The sequence below is a fragment of the Temnothorax curvispinosus genome, unplaced genomic scaffold (genome assembly GCF_003070985.1).
Source record: "Temnothorax curvispinosus isolate PA1 unplaced genomic scaffold, ASM307098v1 QBEX01018097.1, whole genome shotgun sequence".
Classification (NCBI taxonomy): domain Eukaryota; kingdom Metazoa; phylum Arthropoda; class Insecta; order Hymenoptera; family Formicidae; genus Temnothorax; species Temnothorax curvispinosus.
In genome coordinates, this window is record NW_020227877.1 from 13,337 (window position 1) to 35,181 (window position 21,845).

The 21,845-nt window shown below is 38.9% G+C and overlaps 5 protein-coding genes across 7 annotated transcripts in view; 2 read left to right on the plus strand and 3 right to left on the minus strand.

Moving 5' to 3' along the window:
* Positions 1–1,014: 1,014 nt before the first annotated feature.
* On the plus strand, positions 1,015–3,314 carry LOC112468110 (interleukin enhancer-binding factor 2). Its single transcript, XM_025037148.1, has 5 exons — positions 1,015–1,139; positions 1,498–1,801; positions 1,902–2,208; positions 2,277–2,534; positions 2,771–3,314. The coding sequence occupies exons 2-5, from the start codon at positions 1,505–1,507 to the stop codon at positions 3,055–3,057; spliced, it is 1,149 nt and encodes a 382-aa protein (XP_024892916.1). The 5' UTR covers positions 1,015–1,139; positions 1,498–1,504; the 3' UTR covers positions 3,058–3,314.
* LOC112468112 lies at positions 3,133–6,093 on the minus strand. 2 transcript variants are annotated; one of them, XM_025037151.1, is made up of 4 exons: positions 5,794–6,093; positions 5,085–5,243; positions 4,504–4,729; positions 3,133–4,356 (listed from the first exon to the last, which is right to left on the minus strand). In XM_025037151.1, the coding sequence occupies exons 2-4, from the start codon at positions 5,222–5,224 to the stop codon at positions 3,700–3,702; spliced, it is 1,023 nt and encodes a 340-aa protein (XP_024892919.1). In that variant the 5' UTR covers positions 5,225–5,243; positions 5,794–6,093; the 3' UTR covers positions 3,133–3,699. The 2 variants fall into 2 exon arrangements, with proteins under 2 accessions (XP_024892919.1, XP_024892920.1); XM_025037152.1 differs by having other exon boundaries at positions 5,593–6,093.
* Positions 6,094–6,198: 105 nt separating this feature from the next.
* On the minus strand, positions 6,199–10,098 carry LOC112468109 (venom protease-like). Its single transcript, XM_025037147.1, has 6 exons — positions 9,921–10,098; positions 8,666–8,941; positions 7,952–8,219; positions 7,153–7,418; positions 6,690–6,856; positions 6,199–6,442 (listed from the first exon to the last, which is right to left on the minus strand). Exons 1-6 carry the CDS (start codon positions 10,006–10,008, stop codon positions 6,269–6,271), a joined length of 1,239 nt encoding a protein of 412 aa, XP_024892915.1. The 5' UTR covers positions 10,009–10,098; the 3' UTR covers positions 6,199–6,268.
* An 82-nt stretch (positions 10,099–10,180) lies between these two features.
* Positions 10,181–16,105, plus strand: LOC112468111 (serine protease snake-like). 2 transcript variants are annotated; one of them, XM_025037150.1, is made up of 6 exons: positions 10,181–10,459; positions 13,277–13,431; positions 14,726–14,832; positions 14,917–15,170; positions 15,297–15,466; positions 15,867–16,105. In XM_025037150.1, exons 2-6 carry the CDS (start codon positions 13,429–13,431, stop codon positions 16,032–16,034), a joined length of 702 nt encoding a protein of 233 aa, XP_024892918.1. In that variant the 5' UTR covers positions 10,181–10,459; positions 13,277–13,428; the 3' UTR covers positions 16,035–16,105. The 2 variants fall into 2 exon arrangements, with proteins under 2 accessions (XP_024892918.1, XP_024892917.1); XM_025037149.1 differs by lacking the exon at positions 10,181–10,459 and adding an exon at positions 12,234–12,449.
* Positions 16,106–16,206: 101 nt separating this feature from the next.
* LOC112468113 (protein phosphatase 1 regulatory subunit 3C) overlaps positions 16,207–21,845 on the minus strand; it is a 10,405-nt gene continuing 4,766 nt past the window's right edge. Inside the window, exon 4 of the mRNA XM_025037153.1 lies at positions 16,207–19,254. The gene's annotated coding sequence lies outside the window, so the exon portion shown is untranslated. The remainder of the gene's footprint in view (positions 19,255–21,845) is intronic.

A 21,845-nucleotide genomic window follows, 5' to 3' on the forward strand; every position in this document is an offset into this window, starting at 1 on the left:
CTTTACGTTACGCTACGATGCCTATACGATGTGATTTTTAAGTTGCAAGATCGTCGACTGGATGCAAAATATGCCTCTTGAAGTTTATAGTTATCTTGTTTTCTAATTGAAGACTTATTGCATGTGTATTTTATACAACTAGACATCACAGACGCGCGCTTCGCGCGCGCTATTTAGCTTTAATATTACACACAACTGTCAAAATATGCTATAAGCCGCTCACGAAGTTAACGCAGCAACAGAATCAATCAGCATCGCGGAAAAGAGCCAACAAAGCAATTCGAGATTTTCGAGAAGACTTCGAGAGATGTGAGTATCGATTTAACATGCCTTTTTCTTAAGAAAGGAGATTCCATATTTCAAATAAATATACGATTAATTCGTTTTAGGGCCGATATCACAGTCTCCGATTAACGTGATTTTCCGATTAAACTCACTTTGCGTCTCTTTCTAGAGGAACAGTTAGAAAGAGATGCAGATGAGTGAGTTTAATCGGAGGATCACGTTAATCGGAGTAGACTGTGATTATATTTTGCGCGACAATTATAGTTGACGAAAACTGCGAAAGTAACAAATATAGCTTTGAACACTTATAGCTGTCGCAATTCTTTCTGCATGGAACAGCCATTTAAACGCAATTCGCGTTCGAATCGGAGCTATCGGAAGTAACTATTCTAGTATGTAGAAAAACATTCCTAACATTGAATGTAACTGAAGTATATTCTGTCTAACTTAAAATATTTATTTTCGTTAAAAATTTATTTTATCGTCGATCTATTCTATGTTATCATCAGATAGAATCTCTCTTGTTATCATTAGTCCATTGATACTTCGGCAATGACAGTCAGATGGCGCTAGTCAAATCAATCGCAATCACGCAATCATTGGCCGCGTTCAGCAGACACAACTGTTGAGTTCGTCTTATCAACACTTTGCGTTGATTGGTTGGTTCTAAAAGTAAGAGCCAATCACGTTCGACTGCTACTGAGCGGGTCTGCTGAACGCGCCCATTCACAAAAGGCTAGGATACCGGAATCGTGCTTCATCAAGCTACGGCAGCGGTGGACGCCGAGTTTTGTGTGTGTTTTCGGTCATTATTAATAAACCGTCACCACGTCTTTCCAATTTGCGCCTTTTGGGTACGTATGTCACTTACCTAAGCTGCAGAAATGTCCTGATTTCACGCACGTGCTGAAAATACTCGGATATTCACGTAGGAGTGGCGCGCGCGCGTAACTTAGGTTATCCGGAAGCGTCATATTGATTTTTGTTCTGCTACGTTTTTACGAATTCTACGGATATTATTATTTTAGACAAATAAATGCTAGGAGGTTCAGAAAATAGAAATTTTATTATGTTTTTGGGATAAAAAAAGAAGAAACCATATTTTACTATTCTCTGAATTAAGATTTGTTTAAAATTATGCGTACAAAACCATGTACGATATGTAATACAACATATGAGTGTAAAATTATTGTTAATATTCTTTTCTTGCAGAAATAACATGGTACGTGGTCGCGGAGGAATGATCAGAGGGGGTCGAGGGGGTATGGGACGTGGAATGGGTTTTCCACGAAAGCAATTTCTACCCCGACACCCATTTGACTACACGCTATGCGAGGCGGCTTTCCCACGTGTTAAACCTGCTCCGGATGAATCTGATTTTCAGTCAGCTCTCGTGAAGAAAAATACTGATATGTGTCCAACGCCGAAGGAGCAGAGTTCCATCTTAAACCTTGTAACTAAACTGCAGGGTGTCCTTGATAATCTGATTGTTGCGCCAGGAACCTTTGAGGCTTGCGTAAGTGTACATGCTTCTATTGTATAATTGCAAGCTAAATTTTTATTTCTTAATATCTCTTGTATCATACATTATGCGTATTATTTGCTTTTACATGTAGCAATTGGAAGAAGTAAGACAAGTCGGCAGTTTTAAGAAAGGTACGATGATTAAGGGCCACAACGTTGCTGACATCGTCGTTATCCTCAAAACTTTGCCGACGAAAACGGCAGTGGAAGCACTCGGGAACAAAGTCAATAATGACCTGAAGTCTGTGAACCCAAAGGAGATCTTCAGAGTTATGCAGACGGAGCGCGGATTTGATATTGCTAACAATGAAGCCACTGTACGTGTATTAATAACTACATTACACCAAAATCTACGCAAGCTGGAATCGGAGCAACACTTGGATGTCAAAATTTGTCAAGGTAATTCTCGCGCTTTTACAGCCAACAGATTTTAGTAATTGTTACTGAAAATATGTGATTACTTGTAGGCCACCTTGCCGCTATCAGACATTCTCGTTGGTTCGAGGAGAACGCTCATCATTCTAGCATTAAGGTTTTAATTCGTCTACTTCGTGATCTTAGAAGCAAATTTGAAGGCTTGGAACCATTATCCCCGTGGATGCTAGATCTATTGGCACATAATGCCATAATGAACAATCCCAGCAGGCAAGCGTTACCGATAAACCAAGCGTACAAGAGAGTGCTGCAGTTGCTCGCTTCCGGACTGTTTCTCCCAGGTTCAGCAGGTACTAATAGCTTGTTTTTAGAATTGAAGGTCTTTATCATTACCATTGGGATAGTTATCACTAGGAATCACATGACGTCAAGAATAAAAAAAAACGTATGCTAATAACATGCACAATTGCGTGATCGATGAATTGCAGGAATTATAATCACGTTCTACAATTCCAAATAATTGACGTAGATATCTTAATCATATGATTTTTTAATAGTTACTATGAAGTATAATGACATGTTTTAGGTATCTCCGACCCGTGCGAGGGTGGAAATATACGCGTGCATACAGCATTGACACTCGAACAACAGGATCTCGTATGTCTCACTGCCCAAACACTGCTGCGCGTACTGGCTCATGGTGGCTATAGACCATTGCTGGAAGGCTCCAACAAACTTGCAGTAGAGATGAGCGTGTGGGCAGGAGGCGTAGTGGCGAGCCCGTTAGATAAGGCGTATGAGCCACCCACGGAGCAAGAGCAGCAGGAAGACATGGACGAAAGCAACGAGGAGATGATCACGGAAAGTGTTTAGAATCTTGAGTTAATGTAGGAACGTTTTGTCTGAGTCCCTCCTTTTGTACGTGATGCTCCTATTTTCTCGACGACGTTTCTCAAAAAACGTATTGTATTTATAACATATTTGCACACATACATTTCAATGACAATTGAATTCCATTGACAAAATTATACTTTTAAGTTGATATTCGTATCATGGGCAATTCGACGATGAAAACGCGTTTCACGAAATGTGAGATTTGACATAAAATAAAGTATAGATTAATGTGCGCTGTATTCGATTAAATAACTTATTTTACTTCTACGTTTCTTTCGCACGTATAGCACTTTAAGCATCTACACTTTCAACAACGATTGTATAAATGCCAGGAAGAGATTTGATCTCTGAAGATTAGTCTTATGTAAATTTTTTTTATCGAAAAATGTTTCTGATTTCCTTAAACATTTGGTTAATAACTGTATTGCGACATGTAAATATGTTGGGAGACCAGTTTCTTTATATTTCGAATATTCCGTTTCACGTTCATTGATGGTGTATCCCATGGTGTCAAGCACACATATGAAACGTGCTTATATATCGTATGCACTTGCAATTTGGCAGTGATATCCGTGTAACGAAATGTACGGTAGAAAACATTAGTCCTCACTTGGAACCCCCCTAGTGTAGGCAAGGATCGTTTTCTGGGGTTCTGGCGACCCGCGCGCAATTAACCATACGGGAACTGGTGCCCGGCCGAACCGGCACCTTGAAGAGCTTGCCCTGCGGCATGCACACGCAGACCTTGTACTGCTCGTGACTGGTGGTTGGGCTCTGCAGGAACATCGGCGCTACCGGGATATCCTCCACGTCGATGGAGACGCCGTCCTTGGCATCGAGCACGATGCTGCCGTTCACGCTCTTCAAGAAGATATCGAGATCGGCGCTCCACGCGATGTCCTTGCTCTCCATGCGCACGCCTTCCGCGCCGTGCAACGAGACCTCATTGTCGGACTTGATTGCCAAGCTTTCGTTGACCGGCGACGTAATCCGATGGGTCTCCGCGATCCTCACGTCGATCGTCTTGACGCCGCTCGGCAGACCGAAGTTCGGGAAGTCCGTGGTGAAATAGGTCGCGCCGGTACGCGGATCCTTCACCTCGAACGATTCCACTTGCGACATAGTGGTACCGTTCGGTAGAACGCCCAGCTTCGAGTGCGGATGCGCTTCGTGGGCGCGTCCGTGACTCTTTACATCGACGTGCACCCCAGCCTCGTCGCCGGATATTTCCATTGGCTCGTCACCGTAACTCTGGCAGATGCCCGACTGCAGGGATATCTTCAGGAAATGCAAAAAAACGTGATATCAATACTTACAAAGAGATATTTTTTATTATTTTAGTCTTTTTTATATTCTTGTCTACGTATGTATATGTTATCCTTCTTAAATATCAAATGTACAAATATGTATATCTAGCATATCTACCTTGTCCAAATCTGTTCTTCCATAGAACTTGACAAGATTTTCGTCTGGGATTACTTCCATAGCTTCCATTCCCTGACTTATACGTAAAACAGCGATGACGGTAATATTTAGGAAAAGATTGCAGAGGCCGATTATCGCTAGGACCAAAGTCAACGTCCAGAGGCAGTAACGCCTCTTCGTGGATTTTTGGCCCATCGATCTCATGCCGTACGAGGAAGCGATTGTCCTGTTAACATCGCCCGAAGATTAATCATCCGAAATTAACTTGATACAACTTGCATTGAACCGATAATTTTGACTAATTGAAATTAATTACTTTTTAATTAATTCCGATTAGTATTTATTTCCATCTTCTATTTAATTTCTTTCTATAAATAATAACATTAATTATACATTGTGATAATATAAAGCGGAACAAAGTCATACATTGGTAGTAAAGCAAAAACGGGTATAATCGAGTAAAATATTCTCTCTTTCTAAAAAAATAATAATTTGACTTATTTTACTATAAATATCTTTCTTTAGATATACTTGCATAGGAGCTATTATTAACAATCTAATGCGATTGCTTTCTCATTCACCTCGCATGCATGCTGCCGCAACTATTTTGGCGAATGATGCTCTTAATCAGGGGCCCGTCGCTATTGGACAGATTATCATCAGCCTTCGAAATCGATGGCGAACCGGTATCATTTCCACATACATCTAGAAGAGCCGACATCGAACGTTCTTCCGTCTACCTGCCGAAAATTAAAAATCAGGTTGTTATAAGAGTTGTATAGAAAAATCAGATGACTAGATAAATTATATATATGAAATATAAAAATGGAATTATATAATAAAAATATATCTTTTATTTTGCTAATTAAAGAAAAAGATTAGTTTGTTATTAATATATAAATTATAAATCAAGATTTCTGTTCACGTTCTTTTGTTGGTTTTAGAAGGAAGGTATATAACATCTTATATCATGTTAAAATAATTAAAATGATATATTCGTGATAATATTTGGTTTTATCGACTTATATCGCTACAAATTACAATGCATCAACAAAGGCACCAATGTATATGGTCACACCGCATGTATACCTCGTGGCTTCGACATCGCGATAGTCTTTATTAAAGCCGTAGAACCAGTTTTGCGTTTTGCTACCAAAAATAACACTCTTATCCGAGGAGGAATCGTCCTTCGCACTCAACGGCGAGCTGCTCTTCCACGCCGAATGCCCCGATCTGCCCTGGCCGCGAGACGCGTGCCGCGGCCGGTCGCTTCGCGTGCGGTTTCCTTACCTCGGCTGGGACCAGCAGCGGGAGGCGGCCGCCTTTTCAGATAAACGAAAATAGACGACCGCGTTACGTTCCGGACTTTCGCGGATTCTCCGACGACCGGGAGCGATGGAAGTAGGTGAAGATACACCGGTCGGCGCTTGCGCGTCCAGGGATCAATGCCGAGTGTCCTCAGGAATTCTACCTATACTCGCGCGCATTCGCCTTGGGTGAGTTTGTGCATTCGCGCTTCTTTTTGACAACGAGGGAAATAGAGCGAGATCGAAAGTCGCAGGCGAACATAAGAGTCCACGGGACGAAGATTAGCTTCAATTTCCTTATACTTTTACATGTACATTGTTCAATCATATGCCGCTAAAGGTCGGGTTTTCAGTGGAAGCTCGCACTAGGAATAAACAAATTGTTGCGTCGTATAAAAAAGGGAATGTATTTGATACTTAAAATGGATACATTTAAATTAAATGAGTATAACGATATGTTAAAAGTATTCCGGCCACGCGGTTCTCTCTATCCAGGGGATGTAATAGTAGACTCGGGTGTACACGCCAGGTATGATACTACCGCAAAGTCGTCCAAGACTGGTGACCCCGATTATGGTGTACATGCAATCATGGACCGTGTTAAAGACGGCAAGTGGTCCTCCACTGTCACCCTTGAACAGCAACGAGTATATTCTTATTAATTCGCATCTGCTTACAAATATTCTGTTTATAAAAATGATTTAACGTTTTTTTCCCAGTTGAAGCTAACCAAGTCTTTGGTCCCTTCCAGCTATAGAAATGAAATTGGAAGAAAGCAATCGTAAAGCTGCGCATCATCAGATTTAACTTTAAAACGATTTTAAAAGGCTCGCGTTAAAATAAAACTTTCATTGAGACTTGAGAGGGACGAGGACTTACTTGGCAAGTATCTTTCCCGACTTCTCCCGCGCATATTTGCCATTCATTGACAATCCCTTGTACGAGCTCTGTGGAAGTGCCGCCGTCGAAGAAACTCGCGTTGCAAGATTGATGAGGGACCAAATTGAGTGTCACCTTCAATAGATTTTCCGAGCCCCTGTCATCAGCTGAATTAAGCAACATGCTCTTATTAATTTTACTCATACGTATGCATATATGTAAAAATAAAATATAATTATATATACAAGATTTATGTCCAATTTCTATCAATGCAGATTAATTTTAATTTCGGTTAACATATTTTATTACCTTCTTTTAGTTCTAAGAATTAGAAAAAAGTAAAAAGTAAGTTGAATTGAGGTTCAAGTTAATCTCCATTGGTAGGAATCGACATTATAGTTAGTATTTAATTTTAGCAACTCGGTTTTAGTAATTTCAAAGATTTCTCTCTTTATAATCTTACACCAGTCGACTAGGCCCCATCCGGTGGCGACTGCCTTGTCATTTTGACCCTCGTCAGGCCAATCAACCGGAAGACACGCCGGTCTAACAAACGCGTTGTAGGTAGCTTCTTTCTCCAGGCGGAGTATAGCTATGTCATGATATTGCGATGGCCGTTTGTAGTCAGGATGCCTTATCCTTTCCTGGATTCCGATAGTCTGCGGCATCGCGGTGTCGTTCGTCTGCGCGAGATTCAGATCGCCGAGTCGTACCCACCTCGCGTTTCCCCTTTTTGAGGCAAACGAAATTTATTATAATTATTATTTATTAAGATAGCCGAAGTGCGTTTATGGTCAATTACGGGCAAAAAAAGTGACTTTCTAATTTCCAACAATGATAGTGTAAACTCGAGAAGAATTTGAATGGAGATTTTGATAGTCAATTGCAGCTTTTTAACGTTAAATATTTTGAAGGCAATAGTTAAAATTAAGTATTTCAAAGTATAGGCTGAAACTTAAGAGAACAATAATCTTAAGTATTTCAATTTTTTTCAGTATTTTATTTAATTTCACTTCGAGGGTTTATATAGTTTCTCTTCATCTCAAATTAAGTTGCTCGTAAAAGAACCTTGACATAGTTCGGAAAAAAGATAGATTCTAAATCGATCAAAATTTATAGTTAAAAAAAGGAACTGTAGTTATAATGACAAGAAAGTCGTCGTTTTTTACTTTAGAAGATAAAAGCAATCTTGGTCACGTTTTTCATAAATTTTTCGAGTGTTGGATAGAACGGTGAGAGAAGGCGGACCCGCCAAAATTTACCAGTCCGCTGTCCAAGTGCAGTGGGCCGCTGTCAGGACGATCTTGGAGGAAATTAAGCTACCGCCGCAAAGCCACAAGGTCTCAACATCGGGACGATCAAAACCGACGGCCGCCATGTGCGGAAATTCTTTCGCCTCGGCTTTCTTGCCGCCGACGATCAGTTTGCGCGTTGTCAGGGCACATAGCGACGTATTGATGGGCTTCCGGTTTAATGTCGGAGTAGGTGGTACCGTGAAACCATAGACAGCCTCTGCGTTTTCCGCGCATTCTGAGAAGAAATAAATATTACGAGTTAAATAAAGCTTTTTAATTGAATCCATACCCACATTGATCCTAGTTCTTTTTATTTAATAAACATTTCTTATCTTGCTCTTCAAGATCTCATTAAGTCGATTTTAATTTCATAGAAATGCTTACGCGTGAGACCGTTATTTTTTTTTTACTGCATTTTCTACTCAAATTTAACCAGAATGTCTATATTGCCAATTTAGTATTAATAAAGCTGATTACACATTGCTAGAAAATTTAGTTGTGTGCGTCATTTAAGAGATGCATTTACGTATTACGAGTTACGAGATACGTTCGTAAAGAGATCTCACGAGATACATATATTAAGTGGGCCAAGTTGCACGTTAGTTTTGATAAATGTTGAAGTTACTTCAGTGTTTTTTTATCTTTTATTAGAGAATAGCTTGGAAAAGAATTTTTACTTACTTGCTCGCGCTACAGCTCCCCTTGATCCATCCAATTTCAATGTATTATTTGTTCGCGTGGGACTCTGTGATGGTGGCGCCGGCCTCGGCGTCGGCGTCGGCGTCGGCGTCGGCCGGATGCCTACACCGTTTGTTGTTGGACAACATACTATCGGGTCGAAGCCTAAAAATCCGCAGGACTCACTAGGCGTTTTGCCGGCCAGCAATTCGTCATAAACTTTCGGGCAATCTTGTAGAAGCTTGCACACACCCGAGGAGTTGTCGACCACGCATGACTCTGAAAATTATAAAAACGCATTAATGTATTATAAGTTTTTGCTAAAAATAAAATTAAAGATTATTACTTAAAGATATTTAAAAAAGAAAAAAGAAAACTGATATACAGGATGCTTAAAAAAACGTTAAATGGAAGTAATTTTTTTAGAGAGACACAACTGATAACACAAGATGTCATAGTAACAGATGTATTTTTTGTCTTTAAAGGTCTCCCATCTTGGTCACTGTCATTATTGTTAATACATTCTTGGAATTTTGTCCAGGTGTTTTCCAGAGCCCTGAGGCACATTTCTTTGGATACTGTTGCAATATCACATTTGCAATTTTCTGTCGGAAATTATTGTGCACATTGCAATTGGTGAACAAGTGGGGACTCGTTAAAAATACACTTGTTATTATATGATATCTTGTGTTATCAATTCTGTTTTTCTAAAAAAGTTACTTCCATATAAGTGTCAATTTTGTTAGAGCACCGTGTATAAGTAAACTATCTGAATTGCTGAAGAGGTACGAAATTGATTTGGCCTTTCAATTTTGTCAACAAGGTTATTGATACGCATTTAAATGTTATGACGAAATTAAAAAATGCAGACTTCTTTTTCAGTGACAGAGATATTCCTACAAATCTTATTTAATTATCATTAAATCATTATCTCGAATATTAATTTCCATTACGGGATACATAAACACAAAATAAACCCAAAAATAATTGTTAATGCTCAAGACGTCATTGTTAAGCAATTCTTCTATGTATCAAAATTAAAAGTAATTTATGATTATAATATTGTATTATAAGTAATCGTTTATAATTAGAGAATTGTATTTATAATCAAATAAATCTATAATTAGAGTTCTTTCAGTACATAGCACGTGAATTTCGAGACTTTTGGATCTTTCCATTCATCGAAGTCGAAGAACACGGTCGCGACCCGTTCTAAACAAGAATTCGCGTATTTTTAGCGAGGAGAACTGATACTCACCTCCAACGTGCTTTCCGTGTGTCAGCGACAGGATCGACACCAACACCAACAGTACTAACGATGAGGCGATCGGCAGGCTCGCAGGCATCCTTGATCAGCCTTGGGTCACGCGGTTCGCTCGTCTGATTCCGACGACTCGTTCGCGATGGAAGATATACCTCGTCTTATAACACATCCATTCGTTCCACAAACGTTTCTTGTTTTTCCTGATCCCCACTCGGGTCGCGCGTCCGTTCCTCGCCATGGTGATGACGAACCACGAGGTCATTCTCGTCGTGCACTTCACGATAAATCAGCCGATCGTATACGCGATTCCATTCCCGTCTTCGAGGAAGATCTTGCGTTCGGCAAAACGCTCTTAACGACGGATGATTAAGAGGCAATCAGTTGTCGCGTGCCGCCAGCGATCTGTTATAGGAACTGAAATCTCTGTAATTCCCTGTGTGATTTCGATCGAAATCGCTGTAATTCCGGTAGTTTCGATTTTTAATGTGCGAATCTTCCACGCAAATTATCGTCACGAAGAACGATAATAAAATGTTAGTACCTCTGCCTACGTCGCTTCGAAACTTGAATTTAACGGGATTATAAATCGGATTCTTCGGATCGAAGATCATAAATAAATCTCGCAATGTGTGTGATTCTGCATGTGTATTGAATGGGGATAAGTGCGTATTCGCATGTCTTTTACAAAAGTCGCTCCTTATTTGAACGATATATTGAGTCGCATTTGCAAAAGGATACCTATACTTTTCTTTAAATAATTATGTATAAGGAACCTATACATATACAGCCTTTTCTTTCTCTCTCTTTTTTTATTCCATATAATATTCCATGCATGTATTGCATATTCACGCATCATTTTGCTTTTTATGCTGTTAAGATAAAATCGAAAGTTATGTAAATATGTAATAAAAACGAGGAAAATAGAAGAAACTATTTTACTTCTTGCTAATATAATGCACAAAGTAGGTCAATATTAAAATCTAAGAATTTATGTGTTAGTTATTATATCTCTTACTATGTTATTTTTACCATGTTATCAATGGGAGAAACACGTTAACTTTTTCAAAGAAATTTTGATGCAAAGTACAAAAACAACAGAACAGTCTGATTTATCTTACAAACAGTAGAAGTGAAACAATTCAGTCGTAATGTAAAAGTAGGTGCAGATTTTTTTTGGAAATTTTCACGATTGACGTTCCCAGAGCTCTGCAGATCTTATTACGATTTACGATTAATAATTTGTTTCATTTCCCACATCGTACATGAGTTGCACTTTATCGAGCTATTAGAAATCTAATGATGATTACACGTTTTTCGATACGTCAGACGTCGAACTTGAACTTAATACATGGAACAAATCAGATTCGATCCATCCCGATCGACATCACGGCGCTGCCAAAGGCCCGATGGATTTGATAAGACCAGTTTCATTACGAGCGAACCACGTGTACACATCCAGGGATGTAGCATTTGTCTGAGTGTTATCTGTAAGAAGTTAATATGATACAAGTATTAACAGTGTAGTAACAGTAGTTAATTATTCTGCGCTTAAAATAAATTAATGGTTTGCGTAGAAACCACATGCATGTATACGAGAGAGAAATATTATTATGAATGAATCAAAATGTCAAATGTGCAAAATTTATATTCCACGCGTTCCAGGAGGATGTGTAATAATATAAAGAGGATGTGTATTAAATACTTAAATACCTCGAGCTTGAGTAATAATAATAAGATGGTTTCTGAATTAATTAAATGGGATTTGTAAGAGCGCGCACTCTGGCTAATTTAAAGTCGACTTTTCTTGGTAATGTTTCTGCAACTCGCGTCTCAAGAAGATGCATGAACAAGAAAGCTTTATAATTCTTGCTCATCTTAATTTTATAAAAAATTAATTAAAGACTTACTAAAACAAATAAAATCTCGAAGATTGAATAGTTACTACAAATAATAATCTATTTACGGATGTGACAAGAAAAATTGTTTCCGAATTCATATATTTATGTATTAATATAAATTTCGTCAAATCTAAAATATATATATATATATATATATATATATATATATATTAAGTTAACGTTTCGTTTAATCGACGAATGAAAAGAAGATTTTTATCTGCAGCATGAGTAATAATATGCGGTATAATAACGTAATACAATTTTCCTGTTAAATAGCTAAGGTACAGTACCTAATTACTGGAAACAGACGTAGATATTTTGTGAAAGACGCATGAGGAAGAATTCAGCGGATACGTCATTGCTTGTAGTTCCGGTAATACCATTAATGACATCTCGACTCACGGATCGCCAATCGTTGATAAACGACCTCATCGTCGCGCAACTCGCATGCACTTCGTTACGCATTATCCGCCGTACTTAAGGCGAGAATTCGCTATTAAGGCCTTTGTTCGAAGACGGTGTCGATACGCCGCGTATTGGATTCGCAATATGCCGAGAGAGCTTGCGATCGCGTTATTCGTCGCAATCTTGCTCAGGAATTCCGCGGCGCGAAAAAGTGAAGAAAGTTAGTGGTATAGCCTTCGTTATACTCGCGATCGGATTCCAAAAAATTTATTTTGAACGCTCATAAATCACGATCCCAATGTATCCTAATTCTTTGTCAAATCAATTTTTTACAGACAGAAAATGAATAAGAAATTATGGTGATAATTTTTTAATTAATTATAATTTTTTAGTATTAAAGATCGCAGCAGCAAAATACGAAATTAAATAGATATTTGTTTAAATTAAAAATTAAAAAATAAAACTCGAAAATTTATCATTTGTGTCTCATCTTTTATGTTACAAATATCCATAATAATTTTAAACTTAAATTTTATCTAAGTTATATTTTTCATTACATTTCAAAATCGAGTCTTTTGTCAAGTCTTTGCTGTAGAAAAGCATATTAGACTTTAATTCTATTTTTGTTTTAGATTGTTATTATCATACAATTTTCATTGCAAGTTGGCTTTTGTGGAACTCTGAAATGATGTATAATGTCTATTAAATTATATTACTAGTTGTTTTTCGAAATTTCTTTCATTGTGCGAACACGGCGGGTTTCGCGATTACAAGAAGCATGCGTAACTTGTTTAGATCAGCATACAAATGGATGCGCATTTCGTAGGAGACGCGTGATTAAATAATCATGACACGTATCGATGATAAATTGATAAACTACGCACTTCGCCGGCACAGAATATACGCGTACAAATGAATAACAAAGTAATTTCCATACATTTTCCCTAATCCCGTCGCATCGTAATTGTACCATAAATCTTCGATTGCATCGATTCCCACCTATTTTCCGCTACGGGCTTGGTTTGCATAATCCCCGCTTTTCTACAGAATGTAAGGAATACGCCGATCTGGTTTACGAGACCGAGAAATCGCCGACTTTACGTATCAATGCCGGCTCGAATAGAGTTTCCCGCTGCGCCGTCGTCGAGACACCTTTAATTATCGGCGGAATCCAAGCGAAACCAGCGGAATTTCCGCATATGGTGAGAATAAATACACTTATCGCTGCGATCGCGGAAATAATTAAAAGAGTCTATATATAATGTTACCGATGTATAACAGATATATGTTACAAAAACATCAGTAAATAAAGAAAATTGCCTTAAATTTCGATTACTTAATCAAAGATGGTATATATTATTAACATCTTTTTATAACTGTTAAATAAACAATGTGATACCAAATATTTCTAACAGTAATTACAAATATGCAAAAAACATGAAAACTAACATATGTAAAATATGTTTTTGAGAGCGAGCGTGGCGTAGCAGATAGCACACTGGTCTGCTAAACCAAAGATCTCAGGTTCGAATCCAGTTTTGGCAAAAAATATAACGTCCTTGAATATAAAAATTAAAGGACGTTTTGCTACTTTACCCTTTCGGGTACTTGGGGGGGGGGGGAAGTAAAGTAGAACGTTCTTTAACTTTTATATTCAAGATTGTTGTACTTTTTGTCAAAACTGACTCTGACACGCTTGACTCTAGAACACCGTGATCGCCGGGGCACGCGCTCCGCCTAACCGAGTAAGTAAGGAAACGATGAAAGTAGTGGTAATTCACCGGCGATGTTGCCATCTCCCACTTATGCTACACATCTCATGTCTCCTTACAGTGCCAGACTAGAGTCAAGCTCAACAGGGTCTTCTTTCCCCGCTAATTTTTCCAAGCCCGTTCCCTTGGCAGTGGTTTCGCTAGATAGTAGATAGGGACAGTGGGAATCTCGTTAATCCATTCATGCGCGTCACTAATAGATGACGAGGCATTTGGCTACCTTAAGAGAGTCATAGTTATATTGCTGCTATAAAGTATGACATCCTTCACTTTTATATTCAACGACGTTATACTTTTTATATTCAGTATATTATATTTTTTATATTTAGTATAACCCGTTCATACCCTTTCGGGTAAAATATAACGTCCTTGACTTTGATATTCATTCGTAGTATAACCCGTGGAACTTGAACTGCTTGGCCTGCATTGAAATGTGATATAAGTAAAAACTTGCCATTCGGATTCGGCGTTAAACTGTAGGTCCCATGTGCTTGTGTACCTGCGTGCGCACTACAAGCACATGACTTTGGGAGAGGCCTTCGGACTGTTGCGCCATTGAAATGAATGATGAAAATATATTTTTATAAGAATTTTAGCACGCAATGCATAATTTCGTTTATTATGCCATATTCCATTTGGAAAACCCATGTGATAACATAATAGATTTCCATGAATCGCCTTAATCATCAAAGTAATTAATAAAGCAGAATTTTCCATATCGTAGGCGGTGATCGGTTATGGCAAGCACGACGTGTCCTGGCAATGCGGAGGAAGCATCATCTCCGAGAATTTTATTCTAACCGCGGCGCACTGTATGGAATCCCCGGACAAGTAACGGTCTTGTTACAATTATCGTCAATCTTGAACGTCCAATTATATATACATTGTTATTAATATTAACGACATATTTTTCAGGGGTCCCGCAAGCAAAGTGCGAGTCGGCTTAATTGATTTGGTAATTCCGGGCGACGCTATGCAGGAGAGAGACGTCGCGGAAAGAATTAAGTATCCGGAGTACAAGTCTTCGGTCAAGTACCACGATATAGCGTTACTCAAGCTCGACCATCCGCTGGAATTGAATCCTCGAGTGCGACCCGCATGCCTCGAAACAAACTCCCAGATACCGGGCAAAAGCGCTATTGCTTCTGGGTTTGGAAAAACATCCTACGGTCAGTATCCTCCAAACGTCTCATGTTGCACTCTAGAAATTATTTCATATTAATTTAACCGATATCATTGATTATTTTATATTAATTTTTTGCTTGTCAAGAGACGTAACGTGAGATACTGTGCAGAATCCAATATTGGTAGCAACGAATTGATGAAGGTCCAGTTGAATTACATTTCCGATGATAACTGCAAAAAGGCTTACGCCGAAGATATTGGCACTCGACGGCTGCCAGACGGCTTGATATCGAGCTTCCTTTGCGCCGGTATAATGGAGGGCGGCAAAGATACCTGTCAGGTGTGAAAAATTGTTTAGAATTATTATCGGGCCTTTTATTTTTAACACAGTATCGAAAATATCTTATTCCTCAAATTAAGAATTTTGCCTCAATCTCTTATTCATTTACCTCTTGATGGTTCAACTTTCGGAGTGAACTTCAATTTTAATTAGAAAACTAGAAGTATACATATTTTAAAAATCGAATACATACCTACATATAATATAAGCATCCGTACAAATTAAGCATTATAAATTAGATACAAATAATTTAATTATATGTATATTGGATTAATTATATATTTAAATTAACTACATATATTTGATAAATTTTATATCTTTAATATAATCATATATTTTAAAGATTATATTTAAAATTAAAAAAAGATTTGAATAGATTCTAATTTGATATTATTTGCAGGGTGACAGTGGTGGTCCATTGCAAAGAGTTCTCGCAGAACCTTACTGCATGTACAGCATCGTGGGTGTGACGAGCTTCGGCAAGTTCTGCGCCTTTAAAGATTCGCCCGCGATATACACTCGAATTAGTTCTTATCTCGATTGGATTGAGAATACCGTTTGGCCGTAAAAATCGAACATGAAAACCGGATCAATAAACGCGCGGATCTCGAAATTTAATTTCAATTAACAGTTTCGATGAATAATCGGTAAAGAATAATTATATGTATTATATAAAATTATCGAGATGATGAGAATTAAGGAACAATTGAAATAAAAAAATGACATACAACATTATCATGTTATTACTGTAACTTATTTTATTGCAAAAGAGATAATTATTCATTGGTATTTACAATGCGGTACCCAAATGTATGTATATACGTACGATTCAGTGTAATGAACATCTGCAACTTATGTATTTTTACACAAGGAGTATATCGTAATTAATAACAACCAACAATGATAAAATGTATACAATATGTAATGACTAATATACGCTCTGTAAAAATAGAATAATATTCAACCCACACTGTCGGATAAAAGAAGGTAATAAACAACGTAAGGCGCGCCATAACATTAACTTTAACAAGTGTTATAGTATGTCCAGTATATAATGGGAGAGATATACACATAAAATTATTAAATATATTAATGGCAAGTAGGAATACAGAAAAGAGAACGAGGACTTGTAACGCGATAAAAAAGTCTACAGAGACGTGATCTGCTTATTAGAAGAAATATCTCGGTAATCGTCCAGTAAGATAAAGATAAGAGATGCTTAAAACTTCCATCGAGATGCAATTAAAATCCTTAATATGTGTACGTATATTATATTTACATTATGTACGTGATTTAAATTATCAGTCTTACGGCTCTCGAAAGGAAATTACATGTAAATGTACATACACACGCAAACGCAAAGGTCTCGTTATATTGATTAGCGACTGATATTCGATGAATGGACACGAACTCGATCTGGAGCAGCAGTACCGGTGCATAAACTGGCTTCTTCACGACAGAACTATCAATCATCCCCACGTATTTCCGGCACATCTATTTGCAAGCTTATTTTAATTCTAGATAGCTACATCGAAGTGCAAAAAGAAGAAAGAAGAACGAAAGGGAAATCAAAGAGAATAATAGGAAAGAGAAGTAGTGGAAATAATATATGAGTTCGTTCATCGAAAGATTAAAAACTATCTCGCTGAGAAAGCGTAACGCGAAAGTGGAATATCAATCGTTATCCACTTTAAAGAATAGAACTGCAAAGAATCCCTACGAGCAGAGAAAGCAGTTCCATTTACGATGTTGCTATCAAAGCCCGATGCAGAACGCGTAGAGTGGCGTCTGCAAATCACCGGATGGAGTCGTGCCGTCTCTCGCAGTCATGCCGACATTTTCTTTCCAGCAATTCTGCGACTCAAAGCACTCTCTCATTCACCGCGAAAGCACTGCCGCCTCCGGTTGCCCTCTCATTACCTGAAAGCAAAACTCAGACCGCCGAGCATTCGAATGTTGCTTTCGTTTAACAACGCGGGTGGCATTGTATTTCCGTGCGCGCCAGCCACACTTCTAGCTAGAGAGACATGCATTTCATTTCAAACGAGAGGCTTGAAGGAGCACAGGCGCATAGAAGTGGCAGCGCTTTGAACGTGATGGAAGAGAGTCAGAAGTGACTTCAAAGAAACGACCCTCGGCACTCCATACGTAGAATGGCCTACCAGATACGAGATAAGAATTGGTTCTGCAAGAGAGGCTTGGCGCCAGAAAGTATCACGTCTGAAAGATTCGTGCCTTTGCAAGCATTCATACTTCACTCCGCCGTTGCTATTTCGTGTGCGAGTCGTTGCAATAGCACTTATCACTAATTCGTGAATACCTGAACAAGACTGATGAATGTTTTAACAATCAAAACACTCTGCTCAAGCCTTCATTCTTTACATTCACATCAGAGAAAAATATCAAACATATGATAATTGAACTCGTAGACATATTTCTCATACGTTCCTTTTTTTTGTAGGTATTCACGAATCGATAGTAAATGCTGTTTCAGCGTCCATTCGTAACGTAATCGAGCTGCTCGCCGATCAGCTCTTTCGCTCTTATCGCGCTTCATTCGTTTGTTCTATTTATTTTTAAGTCCTACTCGCTTAAACGTGTCGATTCAAGCAAGCAAGTGGTTCGCAAAATTGCGTGTGTACATACATATATCGCGTATACGCCTAACTCTGTATATACATATATATAAGATATAAATCTTCGTTAAATAAAAATCTTTGAGAAGTGAAAGCCAAAGGCAATAAAGTACAGATATGTAGTTGCACTTTAGATTAGTAGTTTAACATTTCACAAGATATGTATCTAGTATCGTTTATTTTCTCGATTCGGATGTTCTAACAACGCGGCAGTGACCGCCGAAATTTCGTGCGAAGCTATTTTTTTTTCTTTTAATCGCGGCACGCGCCGAAGAAGGAACTATAAAGGAAACGGCACGAATATAGCACCGGTTAGAATATAAACCTGCCGTTAACAGTTATCATTTCATCGTTTTCCGCTGATAACGTTTACACCGATTCGACTACGAACGGTACTACCAGCCTTCTACCGTAAATATTTCTCGCAGTTATTAATCAATGACATAACTTTTCAACAACTCGGTGACGATGATAGCGTTGCCCAAATAACGCAATAATAGGCACAAAAGACGTGTAAATATACGCTCGTAAAGATCACGTTTTACGTTGCCTGAGCGGCGAGATGTACCCACTGGGCACTACGAGACAAATCTTTATAATTCTTTAAGGCACCCTAAGGCACATCGCGATGCAATTTCACGCAATAATCTCACAACTATTAGCTAAATACACTGAGACCTCACGAGACCCATGCGCGTCTCCTGTCTTCCCCGTTATGCTCGTAAAAAATAATTGACACGCTCGGTCGACAATCTGTGCTTCGCAGAAAGGATCGTTTTGAGAGTGTCGGAGAGGAAGAAATGGAAGATAGAGAGAGAAAGAAAAAGAAGAAAACAGAGGAAGAAGCGTACAAAGGAAGAAATGGATAAAGCTTACAGAACTATAACATTGGCCGATATGACGAGACCAGCGAGATTTGGATCGAGGATGAAAGCTCAATCCCGGCGGACTCTTTATGTCCGCAGGCAGGCCAAAAGTCTCAGGAATGAGGAAGCGGAGGAGGAAGAAGAGGACGTTCGAGAAGATAACGTGCGGCGATGATGTTCGCGCTGGCGAGCGGGGCTACTGCATGGCGTTACAGCTGGAGGCATCAGACCCTGGATGTTCTCGATAAACCGGTAACCGGTTGTACGATGTCGCGGATGCTGAAACCTGGAACAATAACAATATATGATAAGATAACATGAGTAGCTTTATTGTGCGTCGTTAAGTAATTATGACAAAACGATAAATGTAGAATAGTAAATAAAGTAGACGACGTACTGAAGCGTTTACAGTGAATTTCTATGCTGACTTTTAACAGATACAATAAAATATGATTAATGAAAACGAAATATTTTTAAGAATTTGAAAATTCTGCAATTACAAAAATAGTGTATTAAATAGGGAATTAATTACATATATTGCGAATTGCGGCAAATATAATCAATTTACGTTTGCAATTGAGTTGCATCGAATTTTAATTAGTTTCCGCGATAATTAAGTCTGATCGATAATCGATAGTTTAGTTTGCCGTTAGAGATATTTAGATAAACATTATAATTTATCTAATATAAATGTCGGGGTAATAATTACTATAAGTAGACGTTTTCAAAAATATTTAATATTTTTTTTTACTCTGTCGGCTCAGATTGATTCGAACACAGTTTCGATTAAAAGCGCGCCGTATAAATTCGCGACGGAATTGAAACGCGTCGGTGAGGTCTCAGCGACCGCCACGCCGGCTGCGATTTCCAGGGGACGGTTAACAATGCTCGGCAATTAAGACGGCTGCCTTTTTTCTCGGCGACACGGAATGCACGTGTCGCGCACGTAGGTATATGCATTACATTATACGGGAACGCGTGCAAACATCGCGCGAGCAAGCAAGCAACGAGTACAACCGCTCGAGGTTGTCGAGAAGCCGAGATTACCTCGGTCCGTCCCACGCGTCTAGACATCGCAAAGCTCTTTTTTTTGTGTTCTCTCCCTTCCTCCCTCTCCCTCTCTCTCTTTCTCGCTCTCGGTGTTCACCAAGGCGTGGTACCACACGGTGTGACCGCGGTGCGGCACGGACGCGCGGTACACACGATCCTGTGCCACCACTTCTCGCAACCACGCCTCGAATAATGTCAGGATATCTCAGAAGTCGCGCACTTCCTCCGCACCGGAGATAAAATTCGTTGCTAAACTGTCTCAATGTCGAGAACCGTGCAGATAAAGAGAGAGAGAGAGAGAGTTCGCTCGCGAGAGTTCAACCCTCTGATGCACTCCGTGAGGATTAAGGCGACTCCTGCAGCTCCTCTTATCGTGCACATGCAACTACATAGCGATATCGGAATACCGAGAAATTATATATTCTGGTTTATATTTATCGTATCGCGTTGTACTCGAGAGCAATATGTACAGTTCTTAGTTGTTTTTATCACAAATTGCGACTTGTATAAAATTTTCAAACGAGGTGATAATTGCATCGTGCATCTGAGAGTTAAGAGGTCATCGGATCGTTCGAATATGCTGCCAAATATGTTAACGAGCGATGTGCCAGATTTTTCGCAAATGAGGATCGTAGTATGGGATATAATCAGGAATGAAGTTATTTGCATCTTTGAAAATCAAACACTGGCTGGCTAAATAATTCAGACGTTACTGAAGAAATATCTAAATGTATTAATATATTATATTAGTAAGAAATAATAAATAGTCAAACTAATAAGTGTTAAAAACAGCTAATAGTGTAAAAAGAGAAAGGCACGAGAGTAAGTAGTGTTAAACATTTTCAAAAGATCATCAGTGGATTACTTCTTGAAGAATGTTTTTGTTCGTATTCCTTGAGAAATCCAGAGAGTAGCACCTTATATTTAAAGTATTCTGTACATATCTTCATACGTATATAATGAATGATATTATCGAAATAAACTGACATCTTACTTTTAAAATTCGTCACTCGCCCCGCATTGACATAACGCGTTTGCTCAACTCTTAAGCGAGGAATCAAAAGCTCTTTGCCTGAGGCAATTCTGTCTCGGAGAAGCGTTCAAGGAATAATTGTCTTTCGTATGAGAAGTATAATATTGACATTTTAATAAAGAAAAAAAATTTATTAATAATTTCAAGATAACTGAAGTTATCTCTGATTTAAATTTTCGCGTGTATGAATTTTTCCCGATACAAATTCGTTACAAAAAGCTCGGAATATGCGAATGTTCAAGGAAATCAGAACAGAGTGCATCAGCCGTGAAACTTGGCAAATCTACAAATTACGTGTACGGCCACAATTACATCTTATAATTATCGCAATTCTTCGCAGCTTGTTTTTCTCCGTTCGTCACAATGTCTGAAAACGTGGCTGTCAAACCCACCTGTTCCGTCCGTTGCCAAACGATGTCCGCGGGAAAGCGATGTTTCGCGTCGACAGATATAGACAGATTTAGCGGCGCCGGAGCGAACTGGGTTAACGCGTTCGAACCAGGGTCGAGTTTCGCAAAAACTTGAACGAAGCCGTCGAACGAGTCAAACCGAGCGCGAATCTGTCTTGTCAGACGTACGCGCACATCTCGCGTTTCTCGGCCCGGATGGATCAGGGTCGAGGACATTTTGCGCTTGGAAAAGATCCGTTTTGTTTGCTATACTTATAATAGCGCGCAGCAAACGACACGCTGCTGGTTGGCAGTATGTCAAGGATCACCTCGTGTTTTGGCCGTGAAAATAATTTAAAAACCTTGCCGCTATACGTTGCTAAGCCTTGAACGGTGATACGCGGT